The 21,920-nt window shown below is 39.0% G+C and overlaps 1 protein-coding gene across 7 annotated transcripts in view; it reads left to right on the forward strand.

Moving 5' to 3' along the window:
• ARHGAP28 (Rho GTPase activating protein 28) overlaps positions 1-21,920 on the forward strand; it is a 91,622-nt gene that overhangs the window by 40,648 nt on the left and 29,054 nt on the right. For all 7 annotated transcript variants that reach the window (XM_073331548.2, XM_073331551.2, XM_073331558.2 and 4 more), the window contains 3 exons: positions 11,537-11,739; positions 16,109-16,326; positions 21,712-21,799. In XM_073331548.2, the coding sequence (XP_073187649.1) occupies positions 11,537-11,739; positions 16,109-16,326; positions 21,712-21,799 (509 nt within the window). The remainder of the gene's footprint in view (positions 1-11,536; positions 11,740-16,108; positions 16,327-21,711; positions 21,800-21,920) is intronic.

The raw sequence follows: 21,920 nt of genomic DNA on the forward strand, positions 1-21,920 counted from the left end.
TTGTGCTGTTGCCCCCTACACACCACCTATATGTGAGGCCCAGCAGTTGAGAAGTACAAAGGATCACATTGTAAAACCATATCAAACCTTAGAGTCCTAAAGGGTTGAATTAGGGGTGAAATACCCTTGCTTTTCAGTGTTTCTTAGGGCCAAATTCTTTTCTCAGTTACTATCTAATGACAGTAATAATAGTGTTTCAGTGCTAAAGGGATAGCTGCATTAGAAGTACCTCAAGTATGATGAATAGGTACCTAGATAATCTTGCACTTGCAAACAAGTATTTCTGCATGCAAATACAGTAATTAAGTGCAAATTACCATATTTGCCTGAACAAAATTAGAGGCTGTATTGAGGATGATGGAAAATTTGCCCCTAACTGTGATTTTGCCACCATTTTATGTGTTTAATATTTCCATGTTTCTCCTTTCTTGTGCAAACTAGCTGGTGATTCTAGTGGCAAAACAAATTTTTAACAACCTCCAGTGCACAAGCCCATTCGGGTTTTACTTAGTCTCCTTCTTTGCTTGTTGAATTATTTAAACTTCATCTGTTCTCTAGACTCACTAGATTTGTTGCAGTTTGTAGCTGTATTGCGTATATGTTTTAAATAATAAGTCTGTCTAAATGTGAGCTGCTGGCAAAGGCCTTTCCATCCCATATTATGTGGTGTGAATAGATTCTGGATCAGTCTGCAAGTTAGCCCACTCTTTCTAATCTTGTTCATGTTTATAATTGCATACAAATGCACACACATTGCTATGCTGTGTCTATAATGCAGTGTGACCACCTATAGGTAGTGCAGAGGCTAACCATCCAATGGGTGCTTGTGCTTCCATAGGTTTTTTGCTTTCCTCAGATTTGATGCCTCCCAGAGCTCTGGGAAGCAATGAGTGGCTGATGCACTGCCTTTCAGAAAGGTTCAGTGTGACCTTTTATCCTACGTGTAGGGGAATACATTAAGGCAAAATGTTCGAAACTGAGGATTACAAGGACAGTAATTATACAAAAGGTGAGTTCACGATAGTCAGACTTCTTAGGAGGGCTTTCAAGCAAATAAAAAAATGCAATCATGATTAAAAAATTTTACATTTATTTAAATATTTTTGGATGTTTTTCTACATTTTCAAACATATTGATTTCAATTACAACACAGAATACAAAGTGTACAGTGCTCACTTTATATTATTTTTATTACAAATATTTTCCCTGTAAAAAACAAAAGAAATAGTATTTTTCAATTCACCTAATACAAGTACTGTAGTGCAATAGCTTTATCATGCAAGTTGAACTTACAAATGTAGAATTATGTACAAAAAAACAACTGTATTCAAAAATGAAACAATGTAAAACTTTAGAGCCTACAAGTCCAATCAGTCCTACTTCTTGTTCAGCCAATCACTCAGACAAACAAGTTTGTTTACATTTGCAGGAGATAATACTGCCCACTTCTTGTTTACAATATCACCTGAAAGTGAAAACAGGCATTCGCATGGCACTTTGGTAGCTGGCGTCGCAAGATATTTGTGCCAGATGCGCTAAAGATTCATATGTTTTTTCATGCTTCAACCACCATTCCAGAGGATATGCATCCATGCTGATGACAGGTTCTGCTCAATAACGATTCAAAGCAGTGTGGACAGACACATGTTCGTTTTCATCATCTGAGTCAGATGCTACCAGCAGAAGGTTGATTTTCTTTTTTTGGTGGTCCAGGTTCTGTAGTTTCCACCTGGGAGTGTTGCTCTTTTGAGACTTCTGAAAGCATGCTCCACACCTCATCCCTCTCAGATTTTGAAAGGCACTTCAGATTCTTAAACCTTGGGTTGAGTGCTGTAGCTATCTTTAGAAATCTCACATTGGTACCTTCTTTTCACTTTGACAAATCTGCAGTGAACGCATTCTTAAAATGAACAACATGTACTGGGTCGTCATCCGAGACTGCTATAACATGAAATATATGGCAGAATGCGGGTAAAACAGAGCAGGGGACATACAATTCTCCCCCAAGGAGTTCAGTCACAAATTTAATTAATGCATTATTTTTTTTAATGAGCATCATCAGCATGGAAGCATGTCCTCTTGAATGGTAGCTGAAGCATGATGGGGCATACAAATGTTTAGCATATCTGGCATGTAAATACCTTGCAATGCTGGCTACAAAAGTGCCATGCAAATGCCTGTTCTCACTTTCTGGTGACATTGTAAATAATAAGCAGGCAGCATTATCTCCTGTAAATGTAAACAAAGTTGTTCATCTTAGCAAATGGCTGAACACGAAGTAGGACTGAGTGCACTTGTAGGCTCTGAAGTTTTACATTGTTTTGTTTTTGAGTGCAGTTATATAACAAAAATAATCTACATTTGTAAATTGCACTTTCACGACAGAGATTGCACTACAGTACTTGTATGAGGTGAATTGAAAAATACTATTTCTTTTGTTTATCATTTTTACAGTGCAAATATTTGTAATCAAAAATAATATAAAGTGAGCACTGTACACTTTGTATTCTGGGTTGTAATTGAAATCAATATATTTGAAAATGTAGAAAAACATCCAAAATATTTAATAAATTTCAATTAGTATTCTATTGTTTAACAGTGCAATTAAAAGTGCAATTAATCATGATTAATTTTTTCTAGTTAACCGCATGAGTTAACTGCGATTAATCGACTGCCCTACTTCACGAAAAGATTTCCCTGCAATCAGCATAATAAAAGATTATAGTGACAGAGTCCTCACTAAAGGTAATATCATACACTGGTGGAGAAATTACTGTGTCTAGCTCATCACAGCTACTTACAATACAGGACAACAACAGAAAGGGCAGTACAGAGCTGGAGCTATCAATGTTGCAAGAGGAAGTGGTGCGTGCTATTTAGGGTGACCAGACAACAAGTGTGAAAAATCAGGACAGGGGGTGCAGGGTAATAGGCGCCTATAGAGAAAATACCCCCCAATATCGGGACTGTCCCTATAAAATAGGGACATCTGGTCAGCCTAGTGCTATTATGAAAATGAAGACTGGAGAAGCATCAGGGATAGGTAACATACCAGCAGAATTATTAAAGGCGATTGGTGACTGTGATGTTGTTCTCATGTGGACAATATGTAATGATGTATGGATGACTAGAAATTGGCTGGATGATGGGACAAAGGGAATCTTTCTGCCCTTACCAAAGAAAGGAGACTCCAGAGCATAGTAACAATTTATTCTTACCCTGATATTTCACGCTAGCACATTTCTGCTCTACATAATCCAGGATCAGATTAAGCAAATGATATAAGCAGAACTACCCCCAAAACAAGCTGGTTTCAGAGAGGGATGAGGCATAATAATGAACATCCATCACATCATTGAAAAATTCAGGAACTATAATCACTCTTTGATCCTGAGTTTCACTGACTACTTAAAAGCCTTCAACACCGTCCAACATGACCCTCTTTGGAGGGTACTGGCAGACGTGAGGATTGTAAAGCATCTCATTAAACTTAGTATAAGTCTCTACTGTCCACAACAGACCATGCTGCAAACAGCCTCAGATGACAGTGTGGTTTTCCAACAGGGTGTGAGGCAAGAGTGTAATCTATCCCCAAGCCTTTTCAACATGTATACAGAATTTATTATGAGACAAACCCTGGAAGGTTTTGACAAAGCAAATGGACCTGGGATTTCCAGATGCACACCTCTTAACTGACCTCAGATATGTTGATGACACGATGCTCTTTGCTACAGCCACTAATGTAATACAATGAATGTTGGCATCTGTTAAACCATTTAGTGAGGAATATGGACTATTCCTGAATGAGGCAAAAACAAAATACATGCATGCTGATATGATTAACGAAAACAAGATGCAAGTAGACATTCCAATTAACAGTCAAGTTAAGTCAAGTAGATGAATTCAGTTATCTGGGATCATATATATCCACCCAAGGAGACAGTTCCAAAGAAATCAGAAGATTAAGAATGGTTCGCTCAGCCGTGGCATCCTTTATGAAAGCTTGGAAAAACTGTGCCATCTCAAAATTTGATTGGTGAAAAGCTTAATTTTTACCAAAGCAATTTATGGATGTGAATCATGGGAAATTAATGGTGCTGACAAGAAGAAAACTGAAGCCTTTGAGATGTAGTGCTGGCAAAGACTTTTACTTATCTCCTGGACCGAAAAGATGATAAATGCTTGGGTTAGAAATATTATCGGAGAGAAGCAGACCCTGCTGTCAAAAATCAACAGGTGCAAACCTATGTACTTTAGTCACATCAGGCGTAGGGATGGAAATAACCTCAAGAAAGTTATAATGAAAGGAATGGTGGTGGACCATCGTAACAGGGTAATTGACAGCCAGTGAGGAGATGGATAGATAGTGTGCTCAGATCACTGGGAGGTCAGCTGCTGAGTGTTTGAAGCTAGCAATGCATAGAGAAGGCTTCTGAAAATTCTGCTACAATGTCACCAATATTCAGACATGAATAAATGGCTTTTACTATTTACTAAGAGATCAGATTGTGACTCGCCTATGCACAAAAGCACGGTGTTGGGGAAGGCTCCTTCCCCTCCTTACCATTTGTGCAATACCATGCATAAATGAGACTATAATAAATAAACACAGGAAGAGAGTGTTATCTAGTGGTCAGAGCAGAAGACTGGGAGTGGGGGCTCCTAGATTCCGTTCCTGGCTCCACCACAGATTCACTGTGTGACCTTGAGCAAGCCACTTAGCTGTGTGCCTGAATTTATCCCCATTCCAAATAAAATGTACATTCTTCACATATAGAGACCTAATAAACTAATGCTTGTAAGACACTTTGATAATCTAATGTTATGTGCGGGTTTCATTTACAGTGAAACCTGTATGCAAACGCCTGTATGCAAACACCCAGGGGCCAAAAGAACTTACTTCCCTTGCATTTATGATCTTGGAAACTGTTGAGGATATTTAAAGTGTTCACATAAGACAGGATTTTGCAAGTTGGAAGTGATGCCTAGGGAAGGCTTCATTAACTATGATAACTAATTGTTATTTTAACTATATCCCTTTAGATCTAGGCCTAAGGTACAGTCCTAAAACTTGTTCACATCTGAATTTCATAAAACTTTTAAACTAGCACATTTGGCTTTTAAATATAAATTCTACTAAGTAAAGATGCTTCTTAATATGTTTGTAGAAAGCATCCTTTTCCAACCCACCAAAGCAAAAAGGAAAGTTGTCAGAGTGCATTCTTATTATTGATAATACACAGGCTTCTTATTCTGAATCATTTAGGATTCAGGCATACCACTGAGGGAAAGCTTTGTTTTGGGGGTGAGGAGGAATCAAATACTTTCCAGAGCTTGCAGGGAGTGTTATATGCTACTCCTGGTACATTGGGCCTATAGGTTTGGTGAGAAAGCTAGTTTAAGACAGAGTTGGGTCTGTGTGCCACCTCCTTCCTGTCACTCCCTGTCCTTCTGGGTCATTATCCACCCCAGGGAGCACTTAGAAGTCTTTATGCTCTCCCAAGTTCAAGGACTCTGATTGTGAATGGCCTTCACATTGAATGCTTATTAACAGAGGAAGATTCATGACCATTCTCTACTGCTTTGTACAGGCCAGGCACAGGGTATTCCTTATTAATATATTAGCAAGATCTCAATTCCTCTTTCTGAACATGTCATATAAAAGCTAGTTATAGTTATAGAGTAAAATGTTTTTATTAACTGGTGGCAGGTAACATTTGGGCACAAACATTATAGCAGATCCTTACTAATTCCTATTAATGACTGAGAGAATAGGTAGATGTTTTATGATTTAGCAAATGAGCATAATATCAAAAAATCAAGAATACAACATGACCAAATGTATTTTGGAGGTGGGAAGAAAGGTCTTGAAAGATAAAAGTATTAGTTACAGTATTTATTAGAATACTTCATAGCTCACTAGTAAATGTGCAACGCTGACATATTGTGTGTTTTGTAATAAAATATCAAGTACAATGGCACTTTGCTGAAAAGAGTGAATGTGATTTTGTGGGCCCAGTTCTTACAAGGTCTTGGACTGGACCCTTTGTGAAAATCAATAGTGAAATCCAGTATGAGCAATGTTCTTGCAGTGTCTGTTGTGTACTCTCATGTTGTTTGTCATCTGCATGGTAATGTTACATTGGTGATTGGGTGAAGTTTCATTGAAGTTGGTGGGCAAGATGGATGCCCCTCAGTCAGGATAAATGTAAGCAGCAGATAAGCTCCTTTTTTGGAGTAAAGGCTTCTGAAACAATAGGAGCCACCACACAAAGCACAGGCCACATGTAAGGCTTGTCAGAAATAGAGCTATGTGGGCAGAGGGGTTTAACTGGTCATTTGTCTGATGGAAGTTTATGTGTCTGTAAAGCAACCAGGAACAAAGACAAGCAGCCAAATATCCTAGTAGACAACAAGAAAGATAGTAAAAAGAAAAGGAGGACTTGTGGCACCTTAGAGACTAACCGATTTATTAGAGCATTGAAAGCAAGGCCCTGAGAGAAGGTAAAGAGAGCTGTGTAGGCAGAATACTAGCTGGAAAGAGGCTTGGAACTATGGCCAAAGAAACTGCCGTCTATTGTTTAATTCCTATTATGTTCCAGGAAACAGGACTTTGTGTACACTTTGTAAATAAACAGGATTACATCAAATAAATAGCTGACTCATCCATTTTAAGACCTAAAATATTAGGCTCAAAAGACATAACAGTAGTCACATAGGCCAACTTATTGCTTTACACTGGATATCTGTATCGTAGGTCTGAGAGACATTTGGTATCAGTTGTTCTCTTGGAAAACAATACATGTATCTCAAAGTAGATTTTAAATGAAACTGGTAAAGAAATGTCAGCTTTCTAACAGCTTATAATGAAGTTGGTTCACAATTCACAGGGGAAAGTCTCTTATATGATTTTTAAGTGCCCACTACAAAGCTTTTTTAAAAAAACAACCTGGCAGCTAGAGAGGGCTGAGGGGGCAGAAGTGCATTTTTTGTGCATGTGTCAGAAATTCAGGAATTAAGAGGTTTGGGGCCAGATTCAACATTACCCTACACAATTTTCTGTGCCATTGAAGGCATGCTAATGCTCAGTAGATAATCTAGCTACTCAGACACAACATTGATGAATACTGCACGTGACAAGAGATCCTGATGCTACAGTAATTGTGAGAACTTTTACTCTTCATCTTCCAATGACCTTTTCCCATCAGCATTTATGCAGACTAATTGTGGTGCAGCATACTCAGTGGTCATATGAAATGAATCTTTACAACCACACAAGAAGGATGTCCCCTGTCTTTGCTGGCTGAATAGGGTTTAAATGGAACTTTTGAGTACAAGGTGTTTTCATTGCTCTCCTTCTGTTTTATAGATTTTTTTCACCACCCATCACTTAATTAAATTGAAAACACAAACATTGACCTATCATTTCTCAGCCGCTGAACAATAATTAGGTGTCACCAAAACTAGCCCTTTGTGTGTGGTTTGATTAATCTTTTCCAGGGGTATGTGAAAAGAGCTGCTTATTGGATTGGCTGAGCAGTATCAAAATCAATGTGTGTGATTAAGTTCTAAATTGTTTATTGGTTTCCTACAGAGAGAAAATAAAATGTATAGAAGGTCTGATTCACCATTACATTACTTCATTGTTAGAAGGTAACTCTGTCAGTTCCCCCGTATTCTATGGAAATATCCTGTTTCCTTGCAAAAGTGTTTTCAGTGGGAAACTTAACATGATACTGTTGTATTTTTCATTACTGGCAATTAACCCTTTCTTCTGTAATCAATGATGAGTGAGAGCGCGGCCTTGCAGCCAGTTCTTTTACCTTCTTCAGTGCCTTTTGCAAGTTTTGTAAATCCCAACCCTGAAAACTATTTCATCCATTTTAGTCACGACACTGTAGTGTGTGTTTGATGTTTGCAGCCTCGTTTCTCTCTCCCAGCATTTTCTGCGTTGTCTTTACTTCTGTCCAGAAGATCATGAGCTTCTCCTCTTAATTTTTGGTCAGACTGTTATCTGATCAACTCATGCCTGCCTGTAAAAAAAAAAGTGGGAAAGGAAGAGAGGGTAACTACGGTAGGCTAAGCTTAAACTTTACTATTGCTACTCATGTGTCATTACTTCTTTTCAATTGTTTCTTAAAGAGCAACAGGATCAGATCAGTAGTTTAGTTGCCTAATAGCCAGCAAGAAAAATAAAAAACCTACCCCATGGATTGGCTGAAGGGTAGAACTGACTGCTTCCATTGTTCTCTGGTGACTTAGCCTCAGCTGAGCTGTTACTCTAGGAACACTCACATCCAGTGTGCTGAGTCAGTGTCTTTCAAGAGTGAGTTAAAAGTGATGGAGAATATAGACCTGCTTTGCTTCTCCTGGGATATTTTTTCTGAAACTGTTTTGAAAAACATTTGCTAGAAGGAAATGCAGACAAGCACTGCTGTCACTTACAGGCAAAAACACTTCCTCCAGGACCAAAGGTCCACGTATATGGGTCAGTAAGGCAGCTGAAAGTCTACTTGAATACACATGCTCTTAATAGCAAGCATCAGAATAATGTGCAAACCTGCAAACTTCTGTTGTATACCAATAAGATGCATGTGTCACTGCCTAATCTTTCTTGTGATGTGAATCTTACACAGCATGATTTAATCTGAAATGAGATAACAAACCTCAAATATGCAACTCCTGGGAGACTGTTCTTCTGATTTTCAAAATTTGTTCTGTACTTTTCATGTTGTTCTGAATATCTGTTAATTACTCCGTAATCTTGGATGCATTTGGTAAATGTTGGTTGTCACATTAGATGTTGCCGTGCTACTCATCTGTTTTGCATTTAGTTTTTTTGTATGGAATGTTACAAAATACCATATTAGCTGCTGTTGAAACCACCAACTCTGTACAGATTCTTCCTAATATGGTGATGTAAGGCCTCAGTTTGAGTTAGCTGAGTGTTGAAGGAGTCAGAGCCCAGAGATCAGACTGGTGTGGTGCTCCAGAAGTGCAAGGGTCATGGTCAGTATTCCACATACTGGGAAGGCAGGAAATGTTTGAATTCCCTGACAATGACTAAAAGACAATCCAATCCAGTCAGTTATGTTATCTGGGAACATGTTCTGCTGCCTCTTCAACATAGATTTGATTGCAAGAATGAAAGGAGTATTCATTTAAATGATAGTTAAAGGAATTCTGACCTGATGTGTGCTTGATTTTTTGACAAAGGTTTATAACAAAGATACTGTTCTTTGAAATGATGTCATGCAGAAGCTCTTTTTAAACAAGAATCTTCACTTGCATTTTAATTACAGAGAAGGGAAAGATGTCTTGTAATAAAGATGCTAGACTGGGATTCTTAACATCTGGTTTCAGTTCCTGGCTCTGCTACAGACTTCATGTGTGACCCTAGGCAAGTCACTTAATCTCTCCTGACCTCAGTTGCCCATCTGTAAAATTGAGACAATAATGATTTCTCCTAATCTTTGTCTATCTTGTCTATTTAGATCAGTTGTTCTCAAATTTTTCTATGCTGGGACCTCTCCCCTCATTCAGCTGGGAACCCTCTCCTATTTAACACTATGGGTTGGGTAAAGTGGTCATAGCTTCCTAACACCCCCCTGAGCATTGTAGCACCTGGCTAAGAACAACTGCTATCTCATAAGCTCTTTGGAGCACAACTCTGCAGTGCCAAGTACAACGGGGCCCCAGTCTTGGTTTAGTCACTATAGAAGTGCACCTTCCATCTGCTTTATGTTCTGTATTAACTTCCAGAACATCAGATCAGAAACATTAGTAGTTGTATTGATTTGGCTAGCAAACACTGCCTCCCCTTCAGAGTTAAAGAATTGGGGATACTTGGATTGCCTATGGTGTGTTTTATTTTAATAACTAAAACTTTATTAGAGCCCTCTGTGAGCTATTGCCACATGTTTTTTAAAGACTCTGGGATTTATTTACATTTTTGTGTTTCTTGCCAATGCATGGGGCCGGGGGAGGAGAGGGTGAATTTGGAAATAACAGGGATAACAGTTTCCACACAGAGCCGTATGATGATTTCACTGGTGACTCAGACATCTGAGGTTTTATGACCTGAAGCCAATTGAGATGCTCTGGTCTCACCAATGGACAAACTTCATGGAAATCACTCAAATAGCTTTAACCACTTTGATGTCATGAATGCCCCTTGTATTTTCTTGATTGTGTCTTGCCCTTATTAAAACAATAATGGTCACTGTTTGTTTAAACCACTAGCAGTTCATGAGAAAATATGTGGAAACACTGACTACAACTTTGCTCTTCCAAAAGAGCATTTATCAGAATAATAACTTTTTTCTGCTTTTTGGAAATATTTTCTTCACCCATCTGAAAGCTTAAATTCCTTCCTTATCATCTGGCTAGTGGCAAATGGTCATGTTTGGCAAGCATACTATTTGTAATGTACATCCCATAATCAAAGAGAGGCATGGGACAGCAGCTCTGCTTTACCTTGTAGAAGCACATATCATGTCCACAGCTGGAATTTGTTGTTCCACTGTTTCCACTGCTGATCCCTAGCCTTGAGCTCAGGTCTGGGCTGCAGCACTAATCGGCTTAGACCACCCAAATGATCAAGGAGTGCTCCGGCATTCTCAGAGAAACAGCCAGCACCCCAGCTCAGAATAACTACACAAGAGGGGAAGAATAAGTTAATTATTTGGCATTAACACATTTTGTCTGTAAATCCACCATGAAAACAGTGATGGGAGGGGGAACCCTGAAAAGGGAAATACACTTTTATGGAGTGAAATATTTGTGGGTTTGAATAAGGGGTTGTTGGCAAGATCATGACACACTGAAAAGGAAGAGAAAGGGAAATTGCATTTCTATCAATTCAAGTAGGTGAGGACTGGATGGCCCTGTGACAGAACCTTCTTCTCCAGTTCCTGGGCCACTTCTGCCTGCCACTAGGACCCTCTCTCCAAATTCCATTGCACACTTAGTATTTATTGTGTGTATTACAGTCATGCAAAAAGGCCCAACTAAGATCAAACATTCGTTGGACATATAGTAGACATACAGAACATATACACACATAGTATAAGACAGTCTTTGCCTGGAAGAATTTAGGAGCAGACCAGACTAGACTGAGTAAAGCGGGAAGGGGAAATTGAAACACAAAGAAGTAAAATAACTTGCTCAAGGTCACACAGTAGAGCAGTGACAGAGTTGGGAAGAGAAGCCAGGTCTCCTGAGTCCCTGTCCAGTGCCCAATCCAGTGCTAATAATCAGCACTTCACAATTTAAAAAATATATTTTTATTAAATCAAAAAACCAAAACGATGACAAAAGTAACCCTAAGATTGTGACTGAAACTGCGAAATGAGAAAATTCAGAGTGAAGACTACCTTCATTCTGTCCTTCATTTCCACCATTATGTCCACAGCCCACCTCAAAACAGAATGAGTTGATGCATTGACTGTAAGCTTCATCTTTGTCTTTTTTCTGAAGTTCTATCTTCTAACACAAAGATACAGTGTTTCCATTTTTTATCATTATCTTCTTCCAGAAAATCCCTCCCTCAGTGCCGAAGAATTAACAGGATGCTTTCCAATGAGTCCTTACATCCTCCCATGTTCAGCCGTTCCAATTCTCAGGCCTCTGTGGATAGCACCTCAATGGAGGATTTCTGGTGTGAAGTGGAAAGTATCAAAGAAAACAGTGAACAAGGACAAGAAGAACAAACACTATTAGAAGTCAAACCAGCTGATGGTGAGCGTACAAATTCCAAACTTGCCCTCCCATATTTTACTTTGAATAAATTCTTTCACTGATGTCCAGATCTCCACTCCTCCAAACTCCCAGCATTGATGTAATGAATGTACAGATGGGCTTGAGCCACAAAATGCGGATTGGAACTTTGATTTCCTTTAAAATCAGAGGGATTCACATCTGGAGGGTTGGCTTGGACCCACCCATCCATCATATTAATCAAGAATCACAAATGTTCCAAAATGATACTGTGTCCAAAGTAGCTCCATTTCTGAATTTAACGTCAACACAAAGTAAGTTCTTGATATAGATATAGAGAGAGACTTACTTAATGTTGTGTTTTCAGAAATTTGACACTCTGATTTCTGGAGCAGATTTTTCTGAATTGATCTTACCCATGTTTCAATAAGAAATAAGTGAAATGGTGCAGCTGAGAGGAATTTAAACATAACTTCATCCCAAACATGAAACAAACCAAAACTGAATCCATCTGAGGAATAGAAGAAGTCCAATTAATCTTTTTTTGGTTTTCTTTTAATTTCTTGTGTGTGTCCTCTTCCTTGTTTTAGCTATGACCTGAAGAGGAAGTTGTGCAACACCCAGAAAAAGGGGTTTATTTAAGCATTTTCAGTCTGGATATCATTCAGATGTGTGGGCCTGTTTTTATGACTTCCAAACCAATATCTAAACCAAAGAGCGATTGTTTGGATCTGTATTTTTGGATACTCATGTCACCCAAACATCAAAACTTTTTTGAAATTCACCCATCGCTAATATGAACCATACTGAATGTGTTACCACTTTTCTATGCCATCTCAAAATAAATTACCCCTGGTCTTTTTCCTAATATATTTGAAAATTGACATTTGAGATGGGGCGTTTGATATTTTACATCTGTTATTATTACACAAGTCTGTCACAATCCAGAAGCAAACTGTACTACTTTATCAGAAGCCTAAGCTGACATAACATCTAGGGTTATATTTTAAAAGCACTGTACCGTGTTCTTTCAATTCTTTTTGAGAATTAGGATGTTACTGGCTTACCGCCACATTCAATGCAATTTAATTGCACTCTTTAGGTACCTGAACCTTTGTGGAGTCTAGGCAATATCCGAGCTGTTTCCAATTATCCTCATTCTCAGAAACATCACAGTACACTGCTGTTAACTGAAATGTTCACAACTATATAGATTATTCTGCATTCTCAGGTTTATCGTTTGTCTGATTACGTTCCTGTCTCATAGATTATTTTTTGTTCTCTCTGCTCTGAATTAAAAATGAAATTGCAGGGTAAAATCCAATACATTTCTACTCTACACTTACCTCTCTGTGTCCTGAATATTGTTGCTTTCAGAAATATATTCAGTGAGGAAGTGCTCGTTCTAACTACTGAGCATGAGGAAAATATTTGGTATTGGACCAAAAGTCTTTGGAATACTCAGTTATAATTATAAATCAAATTTCGATAATACCAGTACTGCTTACTAATGACCAAAACACAAGAAACCCAATGTGGAAATCTGTTAAAAAGAGTAAAAATCTTTTGATACCTTTTTGAGGAAAATGGGAGAGGAAGAGAAACAGATGGTTTGAGGAGGAAGTGAAGGGGAAATAGTGTCCAACGTAGATAATAATATTAGAGACAAAATAATCCTTCTCTCATGATTATATGTTTTCAGAAAGATCAGAGAACTTTCATACTATTGACATTAGTAACCAAGGGCAAGATAGTTCATCTTGAGAGATACAGGGCTGAAGAAGTGGGGCGTACAATGAACACAATACAATTAGTGACATCACAGAGGGCTAAGCAGTAGCCTCACCAACAGGTACATGGAGGCCCCTGGCTGCAGGTTTGTCATCCCGTCAGCAATAAGGCATGAGGTATTTAGACATATGGCTGTGTACCATGGAATTTGAAAGCATGGAATCACCGGAGGCTCCAAAATGTAGGTTCTTTGCATTTTGGAGAACTGGGGCGACTGCTAGAGGTTCATTTCAGACCTGCACCCTGAGCTGAGCAGAGACACTTGGGCAAAGCTGAATCCTTAAAGAGTGGTATGAGAATTTAGGAAAAGTTGAGGCGAAAATTCTCATGAGCCTTAAGAAGAAACATCTCTTTCCTAATAGTCTCTGAAAGAAAAAGGAAGTTGTACATTGAGGATTCTGGCTCCCTATCATGGTTTTGTCATTCCTACTTCGCTGTTGTTTGTACGTGCTACAGCTGGACAAATGATGAGGAAAACTATCCACCAACCTCTTGGTGACATCTAAGCAGAATATCTTTTTGACTATGCTCACACTCCATTTTACTATTTTTTAGGCCTGTCAATTAATCGCAGTTAACTCACACGATTAACTCAAAAGAATTAATCGTGATCAAAAATTAATCACGATTAATCGCAGTTTTAATTGCACTGTTAAACAATAGAATACCAATTGAAATTTATTACACATTTTTGATGTTTTTCTACATTTTCAAATATATTGTGTATATTATTTTTTATTATAAATATTTGCACTGTAAAAATGATAAACAAAAGAAATAGTATTTTTCAATTCACCTCATACAAGTACTGTAGTGCAATCTCTTTGTCATGAAAGTGCAATTTACAAATGTAGATTATTTTTGTTATATAACTGCACTCAAAAACAAAACAATGTAAAACTTCAGAGCCTACAAGTGCACTCAGTCCTACTTCTTGTTCAGCCAATCGCTAAGACGAACAACTTTGTTTACATTTACAGGAGATAATGCTGCCTGCTTATTATTTACAATGTCACCAGAAAGTGAGAATAGGCATTTGCATGGCATTTTTGTAGCCGGCGTTGACCTGCAGGCTCTACAATTTTACATTGTTTTATTTTTAGTGCAGTTTTTTTGTACATAATTCTATATTTGTAAGTTCAACTTTCATGGTAAAGAGATTGCACTACAGTACTTGTATTAAGTGAATTGAAAAATACTATTTCTTTTGTTTTTTTACAGTGCAAATACTTGTAATCAAATATAAATATAAAGTGAACACTGTACACGTTGTATTCTCTGTTGTAATTGAAATCAATATATTTTAAAACGTAGAAAACATACAAAAATATTTAAATAAATGGTATGCTTTTTTGTTTAACAGTGGAATTAATCGTGCGATTAATTTCTTTAATTGTGCGATTAATCACGATTAATTTTTTTAATCCCTTGACAGCCCTACTATTTTTTCATTGGCACTGTGAAAGTCAAGTTTGGTTTACAAACGTTTTCTTGGAAAGAACATTTCAGGTCCCGAGCCAAGATGAATTTAATCATGAAACTGGAACAGGAGAGGATGTAGATGGAGCAGCAATGTATGCAGATGAAAATAGAGACTGTCAAAAGGAGGAGTGAGAACAGCATGAGATTCATCAGCTCCAAACTCAGGCAGGAGGGAAAGGTGCAGTTATTAGTCCTATTTGTGGAAGTAAGCTGTTACACCAGATAAAGGGAGTGGATCAATAAATTGGTCGCTCTGCCATACACACACAGCCAGGAGATTACGTTAGATATGTTTCTGGAGGTTTGTGGAAAGGTAAGCAAGTTAAGCAACAAGGTCAATGGCTCTTACATAAACTCCAGCAATTTAATTGTTTCTTTGTGCATCTCACTGCCAAAGTGCAATAAATTGTGTCTATCAATCTGTCTACAGATTGATAGACACAATTGTACAGGTTCTGGTACATCAGGAAGGAAAATTAGAGCAAATGTGGAAACGCAAGTGTGCTATTAAGAAAATAATATGTTAAGACAGAGCTCCCTGACTAGCTTTTTTACTCTGAAAGAGAATATTAATCCATTTCCTCTTTGACGTATTTGTTTGTATTGCCTGTTTATGAATCAAGGGTGCGGCCTCACCTGGAATATCCAGTGCAGTACTGGTCACTGCATCTCAAAAGGATATCTTGAAACTGGAGGGGATTACTGCCAGCCTTCCTTTGTCAAATGACATCATCCATACAGGACATATGTGGGACTGAAAGGGGTTTCATTCATCTTCTTTAATGAGGGCTATTGTTTCGTGAAATTTCTAGGCAATTATGGGCAGGCACTATGCTATCTTCTTCACAAGGCTGTATTAATGCACCTTGAATTAATGGGCTTGAGTTACCACTCTTCTGCTGTTCTTCTCCTAAATATCATCTGTGCAGAGACAGCCAAACTGAGGATTGTGTTCAAGACTGACAAAATGTTGACAAAACTAAATTTTACTTACTTGTGTGGCCTAAGACAGATTGGAAATGGAGTCTTCCTGAGGGAAAGGCTGGCACACTAAACCAACGGTGCTACCTCCAACCCACCCCATACAAGACATATTAACACTCTCACTCCTTCACAGAGGGGGAACTTGAAGCTGAATGGCTGCAAGATGTGGGCCTATCTACGTTGATTTCTGGGGCTGAAGAAGAGGATGGGCAAGCCCTGCTGTCCACACTGACCCGCACACAAGCTGCTGCAGTACAAAGAAGGTACAACACCTACACACAGACTATGAGGAAGAAGAACAAACACAGTGTCAGGGATGTCCGAGACATCTTTGGAGTTAATGACTCTTCTGTAAGTGGCAAATACTTGGTAATGGAGGGTTTTGAACTTTATTCTTCTTTATATTTCTATAGCATATTAATGCTTCAACCAGGGATCTAACTGTGCTAGGCATTGTAGAAGTAGTAAATGATGGTTCCTGCCCCAAAGAGCCAAGTCTGGACCTTTTTGATGTTGTATAAGCAGAAGTGCTACCTTCTAAAAGGAACAATAAAACTGGCTAAAATAGCTGGTGCAAAGTTTTGCAACTAACTTATAATGTAATGCTGTGTCTGTTGCCAACCTTCATTCTGCAATCCACTATCAAGACTAACATTTACTCCCTCATATTTTGGATATCAGTGAGTTACTTTTGGCAGTTGTGCAAATTTTTGCTGGCTTCTGAGGACACATGCTATTTACTCAGCAATCTTAGCAGTGAAGTGTAATGAAACAATAGGGAGCAAGTATGCATAAGCAGTTAAACACCTGCAGGCTTCTTTGTGATTGTTTCATTGGGAACCTTATTTCCCTAATAAAGCAAATAGAAGCCCATTCATGATTCATTTGTTCGGGAATGAACTTTTCTTCTGTAGGGTCTCATCCACTTGTCCCTGAGGACAGATATAGAATTACCATTGCTTATCCCCATGCATTGTATCTACATGGATTTAGTTGATCATGTGCCCTAAGTCTACATACTAAAAACGCAAAAGCAGCATGCATGAATTTAAATGAGTAACTCCTGTTGTCCTTAATGCGGATCATAGTTAAACTGCCAAGCCCTGTTTTAAAAATGTATAGTGAAGCTTATATTGTTGAAAAATTGTAAAAAACTGTCTTGTTCCATGAAATTATTCAGTCCTTCTCATTTGTTTATTTTTTCCAGAAGGTTCATGCTAATAACCTGCAAAAGTCCATTAAACAAAGTACAGCTGCTTAACCTTCAAATAGGAGTTCAAAAGTAAAACATCGAGAATTAGCTTAGTGGTCGCAGTCTCCAGTTTAAAATAGCCTCCCTGGAACCACAGGTTCATATCCCAGCAAGATTGGCACAGCACCACATCCTCCAAGTACCATGGTTTCTCTTGGTTAAGACTCCAAAATCCCAGACTACTTTGCCCAGACATTAAAGATCTCATGGCAATTTTTGTAAGATTAGGCATTCTCCTTAGGAGAAATATCTATTATCTGTCTTAAAGTTCTGGGTTTCTTGTCACTTTTTTCAATGAGGTATTGGAATGTTAATCACCCTATGAAACATCTTAGATACAATATGTATGGGCAGAATGTGCAGTTCCTGCAGCAAAATGAACTTTAATTACTCTAATAAAAAGCAGTCACCAGAAAAAAAAGTTACACTAGTGCTTTTTGTTGCACAGAGTGTTGAATCTGATGATCTTCTGTTGATCTGCTGGTCTTTTTCTTGTGTCTCACTAATGAACTGGAAGTCCCAGAACTATGTTAAAGGCATGGTCTTCAAGTTTTCATTGTACAATTACCGTTTTAAAAACTGAGCCCATCTAATTGTTCTGCATTGTGAAAGTCGAATATAAGATTTAAAAAAGGAACTGTTATGGCAGTCTTAGGATTTCTCATTCTTTCTTCCCATGAAATTGTTCAGTTCTACAGAATTCAACCTATATTGCTACACACTTATTGTAGTCGCAGCCATAGTTCGCACATTCATCTTCATTACTATAGGGGAGAGATCTGAAGGACAGCCAGGCAGCAAACTCCCATTGAAAGTCAATATGAGTTGGGCTCTCAACTGCTGTGACATTGAAAATCTCCCTCTGTGTGACTAGCTGCTATGGGATTTTGAAAGACTTATTTATCACTTCTCCGGTGATTAGGAGACATGTAGGGAATGAATGTTGGCAGTTTAGTGCACGACTGATGTACCTTGGCTGAATCACTGGTATCAGAAAAATCATCTTTTCTGCAAGTGTTTGCATACTAGTCTGAAAATCCATGCAGGATTTTTAATCACCTCTGCCACATAATGCCACATAAAGAGTTAATCTCTCCACATAACAATTTGTGTACCCTCTACATTAAAAGAAAAGATGCAGTCTTCATCCAGTCCTCTAGGCATCATAAACACTACAGCTGCCCAGAGGAGCGGGATACAGAATGGATAATTATCGTCTACTCTTAATGATGATGAAAAGGGTGATTAAACCACAAGGTGAGATTTCTTTTTATGAGCGTGACTCACCTTAGCTTTGGCCAGTGGCAAAAGGAGAAGAATACAAATGGTTAGCATTTGGGCTGCATAAATAGCTACAAACAGCATTCTGCCTTTCTTTTTCTATTTTTAATTTACTTCGTTGTCAGCAAGCAGAGACAACAGGCACCAGGGTGAGGAAAGCATCCTAGGCAAATTGCCAGGTTTAGTGAAGTTTTCCACACTACATAGAGAAGGAAAAACTGGATTTTTAGACTCATTTGAAACCTGTTGCCTCAGTCACTTGCATAATGAGTTGGAGATCTTAACACCAGGGTTATCCAGCCAAAAACAGGCATAAAGCCAGATTATGAATGATCCCTGGGTGGGTGCACAAGGAGGGGAATATGGCACAAGGAGTCCTTGTATCCATGCTTAGAGGCTAGCCACAGTTACAGATCCTTCACGCTGCTGAGCACAGGACTACTCCCAAAAGAGCACAAACCACCCCAAAGTTAGTGGCAAGAAAGTGTAACTCTGTTCTGCCCTGTTCACAGCCCTGTTCTGCCTCCCGTCGAGCCAGAACAGCTAACCTGGTTAGAAATGGGAAACATGCTACATCCTTCTAGGGCAGGGTGCAATGGGTGTGCCATCCAGGAACTCCCTGAAGCTTCAAGGAGAATAGTGCTCCCTTGAAGCAATCTCACTCTCCCCTGGATAAGGCAACTCTGTCCCACCTCTAAAACAGAGCTGTGCACATCAGGCACAACTGGTCAAATGCTGTGGCACGTCAGTCACTGTGCCCAGATTCTCATGGGTGTTGAACGCCAACAGCTTCCATTAAGGGCTCTAGGAGCTGCAAGCGCTCAACAGATCTGAAAATCAGGCAATCAGGCCACCTGTCAGTAAAGTCCAAAAGTGGGAAGCAAGTTAAGCTCCAGACTAACGAAGGACCTGACCCTGCACCCTTTGATAAGTAAAACTCCTCTTGATTGTCAGAGGAGTGTTGCTCAGAGTAGTGAATGAAGGACCAGGATCTAATTTAAAAAATAAATCCCTAACTAAACTAGAGGCATTTGCATGAAAAGGCATTTGCCCTTACAATGCTTGGAACTATGAATCTATCAAAAAGCAAAGGCAGCTAGCAGCATGAACAGAGCTTTCACACTAACATCTCTTTAGTGTTTATGTGTCTTGGCTGCAGCGCTGACATTAAAATGTTGCCTTTGTGATGCTCTGATGATTTTGTTTTTACATCTTCTGTACAGTGGAAAGCGTTTAAAGGAAATGAGCACTTCCAGCTCCACCTTTTTCTTGCTAGTGAGATTTCCTCTTCCTGTGCACATAGTGCAAGTAAACACTGGAGGCATTTTTAACATCAGTAATGACTTGATGGACAACTAACTGGGGGCCAGAATCAGGATACCTGCTCTGAACCAAATCCTGCCTTCATGGAACCGCATCCAAGTCAATGGCATTGCACACACGTAACGGGGGGGGGCAGATTTTGGCTCACTAGGTTTAGTACATTTATTGGAAAATGAGCTTTCTAATCTTTTGTTTTTAAGGGACACTATCAATACATACAAATCATGTACTAACAAAAATGGAGGAGATTCTCTGTCCCAATCTGCTCCCTTTTTCTTGCTTAGGTGGTATAACAAGCAGAAACCTCCTGTAGATCCCCTATCATGGTACAGTCCCCTGCTCACACAGAGCCTTTGGAGTTGACTCCTACATGCCCCTGCCTTTACTGGTGAGGAGGCAAGAGGCTGGAATGTGATGCATTTTAGTTATTCCCAGCATTGTTTATAGGGGATTGCACCCAACGGACTCATATTAGAGCATCTTGCAAGCTGCTCTAAACCACACTGAGGTTGAGGCAGAGAGTAATTGATCCATAGCTGGGTCCATAATAATCGCCCTTTCCCGAATTGTATGCCCAGCAGAAACGGGATGCAACAGAGACAGTGCCCTGTCAGCTTTCCCTGTGTATAACACCTTATGTTATCAAGGCTGGAAGGATTTTACAAATCTAATTCATGTTCACCATTTCTTTTATTTGCCTACTTTTTGCATTTCACACAGCTTGTCATAAAACATTTCTTTTAATGCTGGGCTTTTAAAAATCATAAAATCATGCTACCATATTTCATTTCTTTTATTACATAGTCCTTGCTTTTTAATGGATTATTGTTCAAAGGAAAGCTTGTGACTCAAATCCTGTTTGCTATCAGGTTGGTAGCCTATTAAATGGACTCTCTCAGGAGAGATTTTATTCATCTTACATTTGACTTTGTTATCCAAATAACTCAAAGGATAAGATTGTATAAAACAACTGCATAGAATCATGGGACTGGAAGGGACCTCAAGAGGTCATCTAGTCCAGTCCCCTGCACTCATGGCAGGACTAAGTACTATCTCATGATCTATTCCAAAGCTGCTAATCACAAGGGCAAATTCAGCACATAAAAATGTGTCACACCAAGTGAAAGTTACCCTTTGACTTTCAGCTGCTGGTTTTGTGTGTGTGTGTCTCGCTCTCTCTCTCTCTCTCACACACACACACACCATTTTTACACAGTGCAAAACAATTTTCTGGGCAAAACCAAACAAAACTAAGCAATAGGAAAGAGATTTTTTTTTTAATTGTTTGCTGCTCTCTGATAAAGAACCTGTGTCATTCATGTAACCCCGGTTTCCACACGCTGTAGCCAAGGGGAGGAAAATGTTGCAGTGCATTTTCAGCTGGTTTTGGCCATCCGTTTATTTACTTGTTACATTTCCAATCCTGCAGGGTACTGAGTGCCTTCAGTTTCTGCAGCCCCTCACTGGGAGTTGAGGGTGTTCTGTTCAGCACTTTTCAGGAGGTGCACAGCACCTTGCAGAATGTGACCACGGTGATTAAAAGCAAGATGAATTACACATTGATAGGAACCTTTAACTTGCTGCAAGTATCTGAAGCAATTTCATTAGTTAATTTCAGTCATTACATAGGGGAGAACTCATTAGCTGTGTAAAGCTGTGGCGATACTCACTGACCTCAACATGATCCACATCTCCAGCCTGAAGAAGATTACCTGCCCAGGCTGGGTAATGAAAATCTCTCTGGCAAATCAGAATGGATTGTTTAAATTTAGTGGCAAAAACGTAAGCTGGGATTGATACACTGTTGATTGAGTTGTAGAAGTGTCTGTCCACATGCCTTTAATTTCATTGCAGTCTGATCATATTTCCTTGCCCCTCAGCCCACGTTTGAGACAGCACCAGCGTCACCAGTTCCTTCTAATGGTATCCAGCTTCCGGGACAGAAGCCAGTTTGGAAATCAGTGAGTTGTAAGTATGCCAACCTGTAACCAATATTCATTTGTTCATAGAAATGAGAGCGAGAAAGTACCTTTGGGGGTCATCTGGTTAAGCCACTATTTTAGGTGCTGAGACACACTACATGCTTTTC

The sequence above is a fragment of the Lepidochelys kempii genome, chromosome 2 (assembly GCF_965140285.1).
Source record: "Lepidochelys kempii isolate rLepKem1 chromosome 2, rLepKem1.hap1, whole genome shotgun sequence".
Lineage (NCBI taxonomy): Eukaryota > Metazoa > Chordata > Testudines > Cheloniidae > Lepidochelys > Lepidochelys kempii.